At 39.0% G+C, this 19,531-nt stretch overlaps 1 protein-coding gene across 1 annotated transcript in view; it reads left to right on the forward strand.

Annotated features, from left to right (window-relative positions):
• Positions 1 to 9,679: 9,679 nt before the first annotated feature.
• LOC120473829 (transmembrane protein 255B) overlaps positions 9,680 to 19,531 on the forward strand; it is a 39,226-nt gene continuing 29,374 nt past the window's right edge. The window contains exons 1-3 of the mRNA XM_039663867.2: positions 9,680 to 9,859; positions 10,852 to 10,994; positions 14,141 to 14,203. Of these exons, the coding sequence (XP_039519801.2) occupies positions 9,802 to 9,859; positions 10,852 to 10,994; positions 14,141 to 14,203 (264 nt within the window). The 5' untranslated portion in view covers positions 9,680 to 9,801. The remainder of the gene's footprint in view (positions 9,860 to 10,851; positions 10,995 to 14,140; positions 14,204 to 19,531) is intronic.

The raw sequence follows: 19,531 nt of genomic DNA on the forward strand, positions 1-19,531 counted from the left end.
GGTTCATACTGGGATAGAAAGTACTGCATGTGTAAAATGAAATACTCTGCTGTATCATTAATGCTGTGGGCTTAATTTTCTACCAGAAGTCCTGGACATCTTGTTCAGATACATGGGATCATGGATTCAATCAAATACCAACAGATTAAAAAAAAATCTAAACCTGACAGCCTGTGCTAAAAATCTTAACAGGCCATGTTTGGATCTTCCAACAGGACAGTGATCCACAAACAAACATCAAAATCAAAACAAAAAAGGGTCACTTTGCAGAAAACCAAGCATCTGCATTGGCCATCCAGTCCCTGACCTGAACCATAGAAAATGAGTCGGCTAACCTGAAGAGAAGTGTCCACATGGATCTGGGAATCTGAAGGGAATGGTCTCTGATCTCGTGTCAGGTGTTCTCACCAGGCATTATAGGAGACGACTCCGCTGTTATCTTGGAACAAGGAGGTTTCAAAAAGTATTTAATAAAAGGGGGCAAATAGCTCCGTGTTCCCACTTACTGATTTGCAAATGTTAAGTATGATTCAAGAAATGTACCAAAGTGACTGAGAAAAACTGTAACATATATATTTTTTTTGCATTTGACAGAGGTAAAAAGGAGTAATGAAGGCTAATAAATAATGAATTTACATTTTTGGGTGAACTAATCGCTTAAATATGCTATTTTATAACAAAACACGGTGATAAATTATGGGTGGTGTCACTGCCATGTTGTATAACACCGATAAAAAATAGGCCAGACTGAATGTTGCATAACCATAAGTAAAGAGCTCATGTTTAAACACCATTTTGAACACTTTTAGTGCAGTAAAAGTTGATCATTCAGGCTCTTGTGGTGTCGTGCAGGAGACAAGAAGCCAGAGGTCTTTATGCTGTTCCCTAGTAAACTCTGGAGTCCGACTTGTTTGCCCCACTGCACCCCTTCAATGAGTCTACCACTGATGGTATTGGGAATCCAGATTGATTGTTGGAATCTCTAAAATGTTGGCCTTAGCTAATACACCATCACCCAGTTTCACAAGCAAGGCTATCTCAGACTAAAATGCATTTTAGAGCTGTTTTAACTGAAAGCAACTTGCACTGACATATCTTAAAATATGTCAGAGTCATTGTATTGTCTCAAGTCATTTCTAAGGCATGTTCATAAAAGCTAATTAAATGTTCTAATTTAACTAAGGCCTAATCCTGGCTTAATCTCAGCCCTGTTTGTGAAACCAGGCCAAAGTATCAGTGAATTGCTGCAAATGTCTGTATAATATACTAAATGTGTCAAAAACACTCATGACTAAGCTGTTTTGAGACATTTTACACTGCCTTAGAAGACCACACCGGGTGCCACTCCTGTCAGCTATAGGCGGATCTTTTTTGACGTCATTGTTTATGTATATCGCTTTGCATCATGGGAATCGTGTGGCAGGAACAACCCGGTCTCATCCCAAGACGTCATATAACTGACGTTTTGGGACGTCTTTTGACCATACGTCAATATTTGCCTTTTTAGGGCCCCCTTAAACGTCGGTAGATGAGGTTGTGGGATCCTAACTCTACCCCAGACCTAAACCTAACCCTAAACCTAACCCGTCACCTAACTGACGTTAAAGGTAAAGCATCAGTTGTATGACGGCCCGGGATCGCCATCTACCGACGTTTAAGGGGGCCCTAAAAAGGCGGATATTGACGCATGGTCAAAATACGTCCCAAAACGTCAGTTATTTGACTTTTTGGGATGAGACTGTATTAGCAGGAAACACCGCTAAATACCTGTAATTTGATTGTTTTGCATGTTTGGATGAGGATTTAGAGAAGAGGATGGTTCACTCTTGCTGTGTGGTCAATTGTATGGCTCGTTGGGGGCCTGATAAAAAGTTTTTCATTTCATTTTCAATAAATAAATAAATAAGAACACTGAACAATGAAGACTTACCCGGCTTTGCAGTCGCAGTGAGCAGTGATCATTTTGCCGTTCTGCGGTCACCTCGGAGGAGATGCGAATCATGCTGTGACTCTGCTTGGCCAGGTCTAGCCTCTGCTTTTGACGGATCTCATGTAATGGCGTATGTATGACACGGCAATTCGTATTTCCATTTTTGGCGTGCTATCAACACGCATAATCGCTTTTCAGCGTGTTCATGAACACCGTTGACTTAATGGTACATTACTGTATATATATAAATATATGACCTACCCCAACCCCGTCCCTAAACCTATCCGTCACTGGGGTTAACAGCATTTATGAGTCTTCCCTTACCATCCTAGGAAAAAAAATATCGCTCCCCAGATGTAGATCTACATTTTGCTTCGTTTCGCTCGCACATTTAACGGCGTAGACATACACGCATACACGCGGATAGCTCAAAATGCATATAGATAACATGCCACTTGATTCGAAAGTGGCGTGTATGTTTACGCAAAAGTCATGATGTCATGATGCTTTTAGCACTATCACTGCTTTCTGTTTGGCAGAAAAGATCGGCCCAACCTTTCGAGAAACAAAATAATCATTGGCCTCCAGACTTTTGCTTGGAGGCCACCAAGCCTTTTGCTGGTGGCCTTTTGCTGGTGCAAGGCTTTTGCCTCCAAGCCTTTAATCTTTCATGAGTGAAGGGTCCAGGGGGTTCTATTAAAAAAGAATAAATGTCTCCCAGCAGATTGGTGGCCAAGACACGGGCGAGTCGCACCAACGTTTTTGACATCCCAAATCACATATGGGCTTTGAATAACTAATAACCAATACAAATTTTGAGCTTCTCTACAAACCTCCTCTGGTCTTCAGATGTTAAAGTGCGATATTGTGGATTTTGCCTGCTAACTCTCTTGAAACTTTCTGTTTGTTTTGTTGCCACACAACCACTCGCACATGTGTACAAAGATGGCAACAAAGATCCTCCTATAGGAACAGAAAACTGAGACTATGTTTGCACTGGCTCATCAAAGATTGGATAATACTGGATTGAAAAAAACGTTGCCTAGTCTGATGCGTCTCGATTTCTGCTGTGATATTCAGATTTTGATTGTCAAAATTTGGTGCAACAACATGAAACCATCCACCCTGCTTTGTATCAACGGTCCAGACTGCTGGTGGTGCGATGGTGTGGGGGACATTTTCTTGACACACTTTGGATCCCTTAATTGAGCATCATCTAAACACGGTACCACAGCCTACCGGAGTACTGTTGCTGATGAACATGTCCATCTCTTTGTGACCACACTGTACCATCTTCTGATGTCTACTCAAAGCAGAATAACGTGCCATGTCACAAAGCTCAAATCATCTCAAACTGGTTTCTTGAACATGACAATGAGTTCACTATACTCAAATGGCTTCCACATTCACCCGATCTCAATCCAATATCAACTTCGGGATGTGGTGGAACAGGAGATTTACATCATGGATGTGCAGCTGACAAATCTGCAGCAACTGCGTGATGCTATCATGTCAATATGGACCAAAATCTCTGTGGAAAATCTTCAGCAACTTGTTGAATCTGTGCCATGAATAATTAAAGCAGTTCTGAAGACAAAAGGGGGTCCAAACCGGTGCTAGCGATGTGTACCTGAGAGATCATTGTGCAGAATTTCTGATATATTTGTCCCACCTACAAAGCTGTTAACAGCTTGATTTAAAGCAGGAGTTTAATATATTGCTTTCTGTTCACTGAAGTGCCTCCCCTTATGAAATATGTTATGAAGAGGACTATGAAAGGAAGATGTTCACAGGACTGAGGAGGATCTCATTCTAACAACGAGAGAGAGCAATAGAAAGTAAATGAACAAGACAGATCATGTTTGTAGAGCACTTTGGTCCTTGTTTGTGAAGTGTCTCAAGTACTTTAGCATTTTCCCCTTTGATCTTTCAAGGCTTGGGAGGAACCGGCCATGCAAGTGTTCAGGAGTGGAGTCTACAGGTTTGTATCTGGGTATATTAGGGTGGGTGCTTTTAAAGAAAAAATCATATTTGACAAATCTGAAGCATATGTGTTGTGTCTCAGAAGACAAATGCAGAATTCTGTGCCAGAATGCATTTTGTCTGAACTCCAAATTTCCAATATTTGTTTTTTAGATGCCAAGTTTAACCCTCATAGATCCACAGTAACCAAATTTCAACATGTTTAAATCAATTAAACAACACCTATTTTGCACTGTTGTTTTGTTTGAATCGTTGTTCAAATCAGTTAAATCTGATACTAAATCAGATAACAGAATATTTTACAATGATTTAAGCAAGAATTTTACCTGTTACATTTTAGTGATATATATAGGTCTATATATTTTAAGTGCTGTCAAAGTTAACTGTAAAATTGCTCTGTAAAACAAAATTTGTAGTCAAAAGTGCTATACAAGTTATATATTCATTACTGGTGATATAGTCCAGAAAAGATTTTAATAATTTGCTTTGCTGTCTGTGGTAACAATATAAAGGCAAAACATTTAAATTTGGGGTGGGTGTGTCCAGGGTGGAGCTGTCGTACCCTCGGGAATCCAGGACGGAGCTGTCGGACCCTTGGGAGTCACCGAGGACACCGGCTCAGGATCGGGAACAGACACTGGCTCAGGAACAGCAGACACCGGCTCAGAAACAGCAGACACTGGCTCAGGAACCGCAGACACCGGCTCAGAAACAGCAGACACCGGCTCAGGAACAGCAGACACTAGAACAGAAACGGCCACAAGGACAAACACAGAAACAGACACTGGCTCCGGTTCAGGAACAGATGCTGGCTCCGCCTCAGGAACATTTGCTGGCTCTGGCTCAGGAACACGCTGGCTCCGGCTCAGGTACAGGAATGTACGACACCGACTCAGGCACAGGAACAGACGACACTGGCTCAGGAAGATTCTCTGGTTCAGTAGACGGGACGTGAACAGTCTCTGGATCGGGAGAAGTGACATGAACAGTCTCTGGATCGGCAGAAGTGAAAAGGACAGTCTCTGGATCGGCAGAAGTGACGTGAACAGTCTCTGGATCGGCTAAATATACTCTGGATTGGCCAATGCGTCTTCCTTCTCCTCCTCCGTTTCAGGACCACCGGAACTGGAATCACAGGAACAGGGACCACCTGAACCAGTGTTGAAGGACGCTCGGGAATTGCTCTTACGGCAGAATGAGACTCGTGGCCCTTGATGACGGTGAGGGCGGATTCACAAACACATAATGTGCGGTCGATGAACTTGACAAAAGGGAGATGGAGATCTCCCAACAGCAGTATCTGGGTGAGAGTATTGTCCATCCCACTCCAGAACTGATGTGTGAGAGATTCCTCATTCCAATTCAGGTCCTGGAAAAGTTGAAGATAAATCTCTGCATAGTCTTCTATTCATTTTGTCTGAACTCCAGACACTGGCTGAGGAACAGCAGACACCGGCTCAGGAACAGCGACACGAGAACAGTAACAGCCACAGGGACAAACACAGAAACAGACACATGCTCCGGCTCAGGAACATATCCTGGCTCCGGCTCAGGTACAGGAACGGACGACACCAGTTCAGGCACAGGAAAAGACAACACTGGCTCAGAAAGATTCTCTGGTTCAGTAAAAGGACGTGAACAGTCTCTGACTGGGCAGAAGTGACGTGAACGGTCTCTGACTGGGCAGAAGTGACGTGAACAGTCTCTGGATCGGGAGAAGTGACGTGAACAGTCTCTGGATTGGCAGAAGCGACGTGAACAGTCTCTGACTGGGCAGAAGTGACGTGAACAGTCACTGGATCGGCTAAATATACTCTGGATCGGCCAATGCGTCTTCCTTCTCCTCCAAGGTTTCGGGACCACCGGAACTGGAATCACAGGAACAGGGACCACCTGAACCAGTGTTGAAGGACGCTCGGGAATGGCTCTTATGGCAGAATGAGACTTGTGGCCCTTGATGAGACTGACGGTGAGGGCAGATTCACAAACACATAATGTGTGGTCGATGAACTCGACAAAAGGGAGGTGGAGATCTCCCAACAGCAGTATCTGGGTGAGAGTATTGTCCATCCCACTCCAGAACTGATGTATGAGAGATTCTTCATTCCAATTCAGGTCCTGGAAAAGTTGGAGATAAATCTCTGCATAGTCTTCTAGAGACCGGCCGTCTTGTGGAACACAGAGTTTGATTTTCATATTTTGTTGGGGGTTGGTTCTTCTGTCAGGTTTCGTGGTAGAGAAATCACGAGGAGATGAGGATAACCAGGCAACAGGAAATCTAATCAACAAAATCACAGGAATTAAAGAAACCACGCAAACATTAATGAGAACCGATAAAAAACTCACTGGACAGCAAGAAACTAAATACAGATATCAATGAACACTGACAAGGTAAAAACAGATGATCATAACGAGAAACAGGTGGCTAATGAGGAAGTGAGTTCAGGTGTGGAGACAAGGAGGATTCTGGGTAGTGTAGTGCAGACAAAGACAGACAGTTGCAGACTAACATTGTGACAGTCGCAATGCCTCCCCACATTTGTTGACGGGAGTTCCTCAGATTTACCGCTATGGGCATGGTTTTGAGTTTCAATATGAACCAAAATCTCTGTGGAAAATTTCCAGCACCTTGTTGAATCTATGCCATGATGAATTAAAGCAGTTCTACAGACAAAAATGGGGTCGAGCCTGGTACTAGCGATGTGTCTCTGAGAGATCATTGTGCAGAATTTCTGATATATTTGTCCCACCTACAAAGCTGTTAACAGCAAGCGGCCAGTCTAGAACAAAGGACCCTCGAGAGACTTCCCTGTCTCCATGTGCTCTACTTCAATTGGATAGACGCGGCGTGTTCAATGGATTAATTTGAATAAAGATGGGCATCTGAGTGTCATTTACCAGGAAGGCAGGTCGGTAAACCTTTCCAGCGACAAGGTTGTCCACTAGAAAGCCTTTGTCCACCATAATGGCCATTTCTGGTGTGAGGCATTTGGTTATTCCAGACAATATTTTTTTTTTCTGTCACTCATTGAGCCTGCATATAGTGGGGAAACAAAGGTGATGGGACCATTGGTTGTGATGTCAATCGTAGCTTTGAAGGTAGTATGAGATTTATATGAAGAATAAAACCCCTGACAAAATATCTCTGTGTAGTTCAAAATCACTTGTGTGTCAGGAAATGCAGCAAGTTCTGGTGGGAGGTATGCTTTGATACCCTCCACAGGCACAGGCGAATGGAACCCAGCAGATGATACAAAAAGTGAGCCCATGATGTTATTATCCTGCAGACAGTGGTCCGTTGAATCGAAAAACGATTGGCCAGATCCCTCAGAGGCAGACCCACAGAAAGATGCATCAGAAATAGCAGCAATTCATCGATGAGTAGCAGTTCGGTGTGGGGTGATACCTGAGGCAGCATTGGCAGAGGCAGCATTGGCTGAGGAGATTCTGACAAGTTTTGTGTTTGCAGCTGGCTCCACTTGTTTTCAGGTACAGGAACGGTACAGGAACGGACGACACCAGTTCAGGCACAGGAAAAGACAACACTGGCTCAGAAAGATTCTCTGGTTCAGTAGACGGGACGTGAACAGTCTCTGACTGGGCAGAAGTGACGTGAATGGTCTCTGACTGGGCAGAAGTGACGTGAACAGTCTCTGGATCGGGAGAAGTGACGTGAACAGTCTCTGACTGGGCAGAAGTGACGTGAACAGTCTCTGGATCGGCAGAAGCGACGTGAACAGTCTCTGACTGGGCAGAAGTGACGTGAACAGTCACTGGATCGGCTAAATATACTCTGGATCGGCCAATGCGTCTTCCTTCTCCTCCAAGGTTTCGGGACCACCGGAACTGGAATCAAAGGAACAGGGACCACCTGGAACAGGGTTGAAGGACGCTCGGGAATGGCTCTTACGGCAGAATGAGACTTGTGGCCCTTGATGAGACTGACGGTGAGGGCAGATTCACAAACACATAATGTGTGGTCGATGAACTCGACAAAAGGGAGGTGGAGATCTCCCAACAGCAGTATCTGGGTGAGAGTATTGTCCATCCCACTCCAGAACTGATGTATGAGAGATTCTTCATTCCAATTCAGGTCCTGGAAAAGTTGGAGATAAATCTCTGCATAGTCTTCTAGAGACCGGCCGTCTTGTGGAACACAGAGTTCGATTTTCATATTTTGTTGGGGGTTGGTTCTTCTGTCAGGTTTCGTGGTAGAGAAATCACGAGGAGATGAGGATAACCAGGCAACAGGAACTTTAATCAACAAAATCACAGGAATTAAAGAAACCACGCAAACATTAATGAGAACCGATAAAAAAACTCACTGGACAGCAAGAAACTAAATACAGATATCAATGAACACTGACAAGGTAAAAACAGATGATCAAAACGAGAAACAGGTGGCTAATGAGGAAGTGAGTTCAGGTGTGGAGACAAGGAGGATTCTGGGTAGTGTAGTGCCAATCCACTCTGCCAATGCAAGAGCCCAGACAAACATGTATACACCATCACAATTCACAAGATCAAAAGACCAATAAAGTAAAAAGACCAAAATTGTGGGACACATCAGATTAATTTAAAAACTGCAATGTTTAGCTAGAAAGCCTTTTTCTCAAATAAAAATCAGTTAGAGGTCTGAACAAATTTATTCCAAATAAGTGAAATCCGACAGCATGTTGTGTTGTCTTCTGGCCTGTTTGAATTAGTTAAGGAGTTAATGTGTAGCAAATGCGGTTCTAGCTGGAATTCATTTAAAAGTCACATTCCTGCCAGGCTGTAAATATTCCTGTTCAAAACACTCAGGCAGTGCATAAACAGGTGTGTATTTAGCAGAGAAAAGCGGCTTTATATTGTGATAAAAGCTTAGATTCTATAAATAATTAGATCTTTAAATTCAGTCTACCTGTATGTCCTTTGCCAAAACGCACTCATTTTTGGCCTTATTTGCCATATTTTATAAATCTCTTCTGTACTGCATGGGTGTTTAAACTGACACAATGATACATTATTTAATAGGTGTGTGATGTTTTTCCTCTGCCTGCAGTTAATCTCTGGAACTCACAGGGATGGTCAGGATCGGTTAGTGTGGGTTCACTGACATGAGACAAAAACAGCGTCTCAGATCTCACTCAGGCCAGTGACCTCTGCATAAATCAGAACTGAGGACAGCGATTGAGGATGGTTGTAACACTTTTTCCTTTAACATCTTTTGCTTGTTTTATATTAACCACACTGGCATACAATCGGGGCAAGTTGTCATATGTGAACTGGGGCAAATTACTTAATTAAATAAAAAATATGGTAAAGATCTGGCACACAATATGACACTTTGATACTTTTTTTCTTTTCTTTTTCTTTTTTTTTGCTGTCTTGTGAATTGTGTTAGCTTTATAATTATTTTACTGTTAAATATGGCAGAAAAGCCTGATTAATAATTCCACTGTCACAAAAAAACAATGGCATCTAATAAACTATTTTAAATGTTTTTTCCTGAGCTGTAGCCTACTTTAGGTTTTTATAGTCAAAACTTTAAGAGTTGTGTCTATAGCCTAAAAAAAAAAAAAAAAAAAAAAAAACTTCCTTGAGAAATAGGCTATTCACTGTAAAAGGTGTGACAACTATCCCGCAAGTATTCTGCATGTCTGTGGAAGTTTCGAAGGAACCATAAAGTTAAGAGGAAGGTCTTGTCCCAAATTCAAGTAATAACGTCACGCATACCAGATTAGACGATGTTCAGTTGAACAGGTTCTAATTTTACGTCATTGAATCTGAAATCTCCGGAGTGCGCGGGCACGTGTATAAAAGCTCGAGCAGTCGCGGTGGCGCGCACTGTCTGGATTTATACCAGTGAGTGAGATCGAGTGGATTATAAACATTAATGTATAAAGATGACAAACTCACAGGAAACGACCCTTCGCGACGCCGCTCCTCCACATACTGCTGTGGGTAAGTGTGAGGGGTTTGAATAATAAATTCTGCTTGAGAAAAAACAAACAAAAACAAAACAAAAACATTTGAGAGTATTTTTTTTGTTTAGGCTAAAATAGTATTATGAAAGAAAGTTATGCGTGAACTTGCACAACTCATTTTTATATGCAAATAAAACTTCCCCGCAGTATTTTATAATTTATTGTAAAGTTTATTAGATATATCATGCTTTATATCTGATGCCTCCAGCTCAGGCAAAGTAGGCTAAGTGAGACCTCAGGTAAAGTGGGACGAATTATTTTCACGTTTGACTGTCCTTAAAATTATTAGACAATCAAATGTAGACTACCTGTCATTAATTATTGTCTCAGGGGTCTTTGTCTATCTGAAAATGTTTTTTTCTTTGTCTGAAATGATCTTAGTGAATATGATTATACACATGTAACAAGGGTGTATTTAATAAATTAGATAAAGTGAGAGTTAATTTAAAGAATTGTTTTTATAGCGCTTCAATTATGTAGCCTAAAACATTTGCTATAATTTTGACATATAAACTATAGGCTACTGACACGTTATGGCATACTATAAACTACATTGATATTTAGGAGGATTAAAATCACCAAATATTCAAAGGTTAAGATTAAAAACTTGCAATTCTACATGCATGTCATAGATCTCATAATTCCTACTGAAATCCTTTGAATCTTTTAATATTTTCAAAACAGTTTTACATAGTGGTAGCACTGCGAGATAATTTAGGTACCACATATAGTTGGCAGTTGGCAATATGTAAATATGAAGCCAACAATAACATATCCAAGAATTTCCCCTGTGCATGGGCAGAGATACTGCCTGGTATTATTAACTTTGTTTGTCAGTCAAGTGAGAAAAGTTGTATTTTAGCAAATTTAAACTGTGTTTATGTTGTTAATTTGCAATCATTCATAAGATAAACTATAGCTTCGAAATTATTTTTAATTTAACTCCCTTTCTCTCTGTTTCTCTGGTAGATGGAGTGAGGATGAGGAGGAGAAAGGCTCAGTGGCTGGTTTCAGGCATGTTAAGTCTGTCTTTGCTCATTGTTGTGATGGGTAGCTACATCAGCACACGCACTGAGAGTGTCAGTATCGCAGGATACATGTCCGGGATTATCGTAAGTATCAATCACATTTTGAATCATAAATGCAAAAAGAAAATATATTTAAATGTTTTTGTTTTGAATTTGTTTTCTTTGTTTTCTATTTCTATTCTGACTATGAGACCTATTGAAATTGTTGATTTTTTTTTCGACATACCCTGGGGAACTAGAGTTTATTCTGGTCTCAATGAAGATTCCATTACAAATTCCAGCCATATGAAAATGTACTTAAATGTCTCATTCACTTAAACCATAATCTGATAAGAAAGCAGACATTTCAAATGGGTCATCTGTCAAGAAAAACACAGATTTTGGTTGGAGCAGTCATTCCTACAACAACCCAAGCCAAATTCACTGCTCTGACTCTATTTGACTAATAATAGTTGCCAAAAAAGACAGAGACCAACCAAACCTTCCAAGACAAATTTTCATGAGAAAATCGCACACTACTTTGACGCAGGAGTATCACAGTTTTATCTGAAATACAATTACTAAATTAAGTTTTGGATAAAATCATTTTGATTCTTACCAGCCCTTTTAAAAAATCCTTAAAATGCATTGATTTATGATTTAGCCTGTGCTGAAAAAATTTAATTTCCAAGAAATAGCATTTAATCGTTTTTTTTTTTTTTTTTTTTGACAGCAAATATGCGTGTAATGTAGGTTTGTGTAATTTTCTAGGGCTTTGACATGTGATTATAGGCCCATATTTTTCTGTTTGCTGTATTTTTCCCTCAAGTCCCTGTCTTCCTGTCCTGTCTACCCCCTTGTCATATTGTATATGTTTGTATGGAGAGGTTGATTGCCAGTTTTGCTGGTACTTGTGACTAAGTGACAATAAAGTGAATTCCATTCCATACACTGATTCTCCTAATTTACAGACTTGAGTTTGTTGACAATTAGGAACCTTTTAATTTCCCATTTCATGATTATGAAAATCATTTTGTCACATACTCAGCACGTTAGTAAAGTTTCTGTGAAATTTTGTGGGTAAAACATATCCATTGTCTTTTGTCAATACTGTAGCAATGTATGATACTCTGCTCACAGAGAAGTCACTTTCAAACCAAGCGGCTTTCTGTTGGTCAGGATAACAGGATAATCTGCATGGGAATCAATTGCTGAATCAAACAAAGAACATTGAAAAAATTCTTCTTTCTTATCATGGAAAAGATCCACTTCATCGCCACACCAATCAATCCATTGCGTTCCACAGGGCTCAGTACTCTGACCTGTGTATCTTACTCTTTGTAACATCGTCATCTCTTTCTACTATCATTCTAATGTAAATGACACTCAGGTGCATCATCTAAAGCTGAATTTACCAAACCTCATGTTATTGTTCATTCCATCAAGAACCAACATACTTAAAGGAGTAGTTCCCTTTTAAAGAAAACTTTTGCTGATAATTTACTCACCCCCATGTCATCCAAGATGTCCGTGTCTTTCTTTCAAGACATGGACTTCAATGGGAACAAAATGGTTCAAGGTCCAAAAGACAGTTTCAGTGCAAACTGCAAACTGTTCAAAGGGCTTTAAACGATTCTAGACGAATAAGGGTCTTATCAAGCGAAACGATCGCTCATTTAAAATAAGAATAACAAAGTTTAAGTTTTATAAGCTCAAATGGTCGCCTTGCTCTGTTCTGTGATTCGTGTTCGTGACTCTCCTGTTCGAACTCGTTCATCAAAATGAACGAATCTTTTCATTTCGTTTGTTGAATGACGCAAAAAAAGATTTGTTCATTTTGATAAACGAGTTCGAACAGGAGAGTCACGAACACGAATCACAGAACAGAGCAAGGCGACCATTTGAGCTTATAAAACTGAAACTTTGTTATTCTTATTTTAAATGAGCGATTGTTTCGCTTGATAAGACCCTTCTTCATCGTCTGGAATCGTTTAAAGCACTTTGAACAGTTTGCAGTTTGCACTAAACCTGTCTTTTGGACCTTGAACCATTTGGTTACCAGTAAAGTCCATTATAAATCCTGGAATGTTTTCATCAAAAACCTTAATTTCTTTTTGACTGAAGAAAGAATGACATGGATATCATAGATGACATGGGGGTGAGTAAATTATCAGCAAAAGTTTTTTTTAAAAGTGAACTACTCCTTTAAGACTGTCTCATTTCAATCAGAATCAGGTTGAAAACAGATTCCTAGCATACAGGGCAGTCAATGGTCAAGCACCATCCCACATCTGTAGTCCTATTACGACACCTAGCAAGCTAGGGTTTCCAAGTATCGCATATAATATATGATCAACTTTTTTTAATATTTTTTTTTTCTTGGGCCATTTTTAGAGTATTTTTTACTTGTACCCCTCAATTCACTTGCAAATACCTGTTGGATAGTTTCCACAGAGATTGTCCATGAATGTACCATAGATTGCATAGATTGTCCATGAATATATATTATACTTTTGCATTATTTAACTATAAATTATTCAGAATAACTATAAATTATTCAGAATGCCTCCTTTGTGGCATATGGATTTAGAAAAACATAAATAAGGACAGAATTTCCCCCCATTTTTGTGAACTAATCCTTGAAGTGTCAGCCCTTATAATACCTTAATTTGCATTTTGCTAATTAATAAATTGCATTAGTGACTTCATCTGTGAGCTCAAGACTGTTCAGACATTATAAACAAGGGGCTTCTTGTTGATACAATGTCAAATATTATCAATGGGTTCACAGCAAGAAAAATGAGATGATAAAGTCAGTCTGACAGTGAGAAGTAAACCGCATACTGTGTTGCCAAAACATCTCTTTTCCATCTGTGAACTTGGCTGGTCTGTGAAACTCCAGCAGATACCCTACTGGAGACCTGGGTTATGAGTATAGCTAAAGTATGTCAGCTCTCATAAGCTGACGGTCAGGAAGTTTTGCATGCAAAGAGATTGGATCGTCAACATCTTGAGCAAAGGATATATATTCCATAACAGGATGTAATCTCACGAACACTGAAATATTTATGTATTTTCCTCTTCTTGTCATATAAGCTTGATAAACCCATAGAATGAAAGTTAATTTAGCTTGAAATGAATTGAATCCATGATAATGATTTCCAGTGCTCGTATGGTCATGCTAATGTTCTCCAGAGAATTTTGCATCCTTTGCTTCTCTTTTTACATTTATGTCTGTCTGCTGATTACAGTTGGCATTTGGATCCTTCTTGGGAGTTCTTGGACTATGCCTGGAAGAAAACCGCAAACAGCTGGTAGATATCCCATGTAACGTTTTCCATCTTCCATCTTTTTTGTCTTTCTGTTTTATGTTCCTGCTCAGCATGATACCTCGACATCCTGCAATGGTCCTTTTATGCTTCACAAAATATATGTACAATCTTTTATTGTCCCTTTTCTTCACTGTGGTCTATGGAAACATTCTAATCTCACGCTTCCAACGTGCAAATATGTGAAGCACAAACATTTTAAAACACAAGAAATCCATTTTTTTTTTTAACCACAGTGCTACTGAATGGTTCTGGTTGAATGTTTTACATAATAATATGACTGAATGACCACATAATAATATCTTTTTCTCTCCGTTTTGCCCTTCTGTCCCCACTAAGACGGGAGTCCTGTGAAAACTGAGCTTTTTGAAAACGCTAGTTGCGACAAATTTGAAAACGCATGTTTATGTGACGCATATTGAATTGAGATATAAGATACAGTATGTTTATTCTGCTATTTGTGCCTGTTATGTGTTATTCACTTTCACACTGTTGCTAAAGATATGTTACTTTGTTCTCTCTTCATATCACAGTCCTGCAAAAATAAAAGAAATTTTACTCGTAATTGCTGTCCTACGGCAAAACATGAGAGTAGTTGTGTTTTAGACCAAACTTGTAATGGTGAGTGAGTTCGACCGGGACTCATCAGTGAATGGTGAGATATTTTGCTAAAAACAAAAAGATTCTGCCTGAAGAACAGCATGATAACTCTATTATATAGGTTCCGACTGCATCATTTCAGTGAGCTTTTATGAGGTTTTATGCATGCGCAGTAAGATGATTTGAACTTTTTTGACGTTTCAGTTTGGATGAATTTCTAAAGTTTTATAAAGATCACTTGACCACATTCTTCACAATAGGTTCAAATGTTTATAATAAATAAAAAATTTTATAAAAAAAAACCCCAGAAACTTTATATGCAAAAAAAATGAGAAAGTCAGACTTTTTCAAAACTTTGGTCCTCACAAGTATAACCAAAACTGCAAACACACAGATCTGGTTTGTGGTGGGAATTAGAGTTGTATTGTCTTTACACTGAGCTGAATATATTTTCACAGATCACAACCCTCCTAAACCTAACCTCCACACAAACCTTTCTGAATCTTTACATTTTTAAGCTTAATTAAGCAAATTTTCTTATGGGGATTGTTGATTTCTTCCAGTAGCCTAGGTGATTTCAGGTTAATTCTAATTATTAATTAATTAATTAGTGATGTAACAGTAAGTAGAAAAGAGGCAAAAACCATTGACAGTTGCACGTGTAGTAAATGTATTTACATTTAGTCATTTAGCAGACGCTTTCATCCAAAGCGACTTGAAAATTAAACCAAGTCATTGTGAAGACGCAAAAACAACGCAAGAAGTGCTCAAAATACAAAGTTCAGACATTTCTCGGAGTGGCAAAGGCCAGAAAAGCATATAATTTATTTATTTCTTGGTATAGGGTATGAGTGATGCAAACTATATTGTGAAAAGCGCTATATATACTTGGCTTGACTTGAGTGGAATTACTAGTATTTTGAATTTTTCAATGATTCATTGATCCTTAAATATTACACTGAAGCATATATTCGTTGCCATTGATATTTACAATTTAATGGATAGTAGTATACAGTGGTGCAGGTAAAACTATACTACTAGATAGTACTATACTACTAGTTAGTATACTACTAACTAGAGTGTTAGTGTTCCTAGGTCAAAAGTTAAACTCTATCAACAGTATTATTGACATGCTGTACCAGATTAAATTATTTTGGTTATAAATGCACTGAAAATGTTAGTTATAGAGAGTACACATCCTTGTGACAAAGAAGTACACTTAGCATACTTTTAAAAACTGTACTAATGAAAATACTGTACCTTAAAATAATACAATGTTTTGGGACACATAATTACATGTTCATTGGAATTTAATGTATTTAAATTAAAACTGATATTAAATTAAGTCAGCTGAACCTTTTAGCTGAGTGCTTTTTTGACCCATGTACATCTTTTTACATAACTTCATTACTTCTATTCTTTTCAAATATAGTTAAAGTGTGCCGAATATGCTGACAAGCATTTATGGTAAACTAAAATAAAATGTAATGTAATATCTACTGAAATTTGTGTCATGAATTTAAATAAAGCCTATTTGTAATTACTACGGTGGCTGAGAGAGGTCAACGCACAGCTGGGTTCGTCACTATTTGGGGTCCTCTGGAAACATTTCCGTTGTGGTCTGTGAAATTTGCAGAGCGTATTTGGACCACACATATGTTGGGAAACTGATGAAGATGTTTTCTTAATTTGTGGGTGTTTTTCTATTTGTTTGTGTTTTCTTCAGTTGAGCTCTCTCGACCACCATAAATTACAAATTTGATGCATACACATAATGATGGTTGCATTTCTTGCAAACTTTAAATGGAGCATTTAGTAACAATACAGTTATGTCAAAATCACAATGATTTCTTTAAAGCACGACAAAAGATTATTGAAAGAATTATGTGTGCACATGTGCACTATAGTGTTAAATATGTATTAAAATATAAAGAACACTACAAAAATACATTCAATACAACCAAGCACACTTCTCTACAAGGGCAGTAATACGCTTACAATAGAAATCTCTAAACAAAGCATTTTGCAAGCAAGCTATTTTTATTCATCTAGCACTTCTCCAAACAAAGCAATGCAGTTCCAAGTGCTTTATAGGCAAGAAAGAAACGATGGATACCATAGTGGTGTCACAAGGGCTAAGCGTGTTGTAGATAGAAGACAGAAAACGAAGAGTTCACAAAATGACTTTAGTAAAAGAAAGATAACCAAATCCAATCATGCGTTTAGAGATCAGAGACTCAATGAACAACATCTCAACACTAAATGATGAAGACCGCCTCATAGACGCCTGTCTCAAAAACAAGCTGGTGCATTTCGACGATATGGGAAAATAAAAGCTTGGGCAATTATTTGAAGTTTATGGTATTCGTTTTGTTCATATTACACTTTAATTGTTAGTGAATTAATTTGACAGACAGCATTCGCTGATGTTGATCAAGCTAGCGCCGTGAATTCACTGTGAGACACACGCAATTGACACTTAGCAAGCAGGTTAGTTAAGCTCTCAGATTCTGTCAATTTTATTACGCAATTCAAAGAATAAAAACCGTTTTGGCGCTTGTACATGTTACACCACAGATCCCTAGCGCACGTGAACCGATCGTCTCTACTAGCTAATGGAAAAAGAACATGAACTCTGTTGAAAGATGCAGTATGCTACAACTTACCAAAATGTATTCCTCATGCATAATGTCGACCAATCATTTTTTGAACTCTTCCCTGAACTGAAATGTAGTAGTGGGCTGTATTTCCACACGACTGACGTCAGGTTCAAGTACACACACAAGCCGGCGCGAGCGCGACTCACTCGTGTATTGGAGTTTGGCTGGTGGTAACGTTGCCCATCCGCATACCGCCTCCCATGGCCGGAACTGGTATTACGACACCTGCCGGGCCGGGGCTAGTAATTTAGCATGCTAATTCAGGTTAATATCTCGGCAGCACTATAACTTGTCAGTTTTTTAATGACATCATTGCACTTATTTCTTCTCATTCTTTTGATGCGTCTAGCTCATTTTTCGGATATTGTGACCTCAATTATCACATATGGCACCTTTAATGATTCACAGATATTTAATGTTTGGCGATGTAACAGTTATACTTGATTTAACAGACGTGCTTTAAAATAAAACAACTTTCTTTAATACATAAATGATGTTCAGGCAAAGTGTTCAAAGCAAGCAGACCACACACATTTGAATGCCCATGGCACAGGCCAGAACATTGTATCTTTGGATTTTTGATTTCTTCAGGTTATTTATTCTGCTATTGTAATATGTAACAGAACTTTTAAATTTCAGTGAACTGGGACAGATACATGTCCAAGCCACAGTTTTTACTCCTTTTAATTTTTACTTTTTTGGTGCTCCAGGCGAATTGGGCACCCTTTATTTCTGTCTGTGCCTCTTGTACTTTTTTTTTTAAATGGCAATATCACTTACTCTAATATTTGCTGGGTCATGTACACACAGCATGAGCTGATTTTCTGCCCAGTGTTTATGGGACTGGTGTCAGTCCGTCTGTACTCAGCTCCAGCATAAACTACTGTACATTCTACATCGGTGGTTCTCTGCTGGTTTGGCCATGGGAATCCACATTTTCCCGTGGTCCTCAAGCCATGGCCCACTTTAATATTAATATATTTGTTACAAAAAAACATAAAATTTAGATAGTACCATCCTACTTTACTTTACACATATAGGCCTATTGTAAAATTAGTTTTACAAGTGTAACTGTCGTAAGTAATGTAAGAATGTTAAAAGAAATTCTAGGTCTGCTAATTGTTATGAAATAATCAATTTAAGCGTTTTGCAAATAGGCCTATTATCACTCCCATTTGTGTCAACTATGTCACAAATGCAAAACTTATCTTGTTTCATCACATTAAAGGTGCTATACGTATTTTCTAGCGGCCTCTATCGGTGATGTTTTAGATTGCAACAAATTTTTACAAGAGCGCTCGTACTCTTTCGTGTTCTTGAACACAAGAGCGAGCACTCATGGTACACCCTTTCACTGCTAAAACTAAAGAGTCATGTTGGAATTCGCACTTGTCTTCTGTGAACAAAGCCCCGCCTTCAATGATCTGATTGGCCAATCATTATGACATTGATAAGTACTGTTAGACCATAAGGCAGACCAGCCTAAAAATGTAACTTTGTGTCATCCTTACAACAAATAGAGCGGGATTGCAGCATAGAAACATCAAGAATATCAATTGAGGGACAATTATAATTATTGGGGGGGGGGGCTTGTCAGGCAAATTGGTATAAGCCAGCACAGTAATTAAACTATGTTAAAATAAAGTGGCATTTTAGGTATATGGAAAACACATTCACCATGGTGAATACACAATACTAACATGAACTGTTAATGAAACATGGAAACTGCTCCTGATGAATAGAATTAAAGGGTTAGTTCACCCAAAAATTAAATTTCTGTCATGAATTACTCACCCTCATCTCGTTCCAAACCCGTAAGACCTTCACTCATCTTCAGAACACAAATGAAGATATTTTTTGATGACATCCGAGAGCTTTCTGAGCTGGCGTTCTGATGTAGTACCCGGAAGCGCTGCACTGTGTTTACAACTTGAACAGTATGGGATTAAAATCCTGCCATGATTCAAAACTGAAAATAAAGTTCTGAAAGGTTGAAACTAAATGTTCAAAACTTCAAAATCTTACAAAAAAATGTTTTGCAAGATCGAAAAAT

The sequence above is a fragment of the Pimephales promelas genome, chromosome 10, assembly GCF_988280905.1.
Source record: "Pimephales promelas chromosome 10, fPimPro1.hap1.1, whole genome shotgun sequence".
In the NCBI taxonomy this organism is placed as follows: Eukaryota; Metazoa; Chordata; class Actinopteri; order Cypriniformes; family Leuciscidae; genus Pimephales; species Pimephales promelas.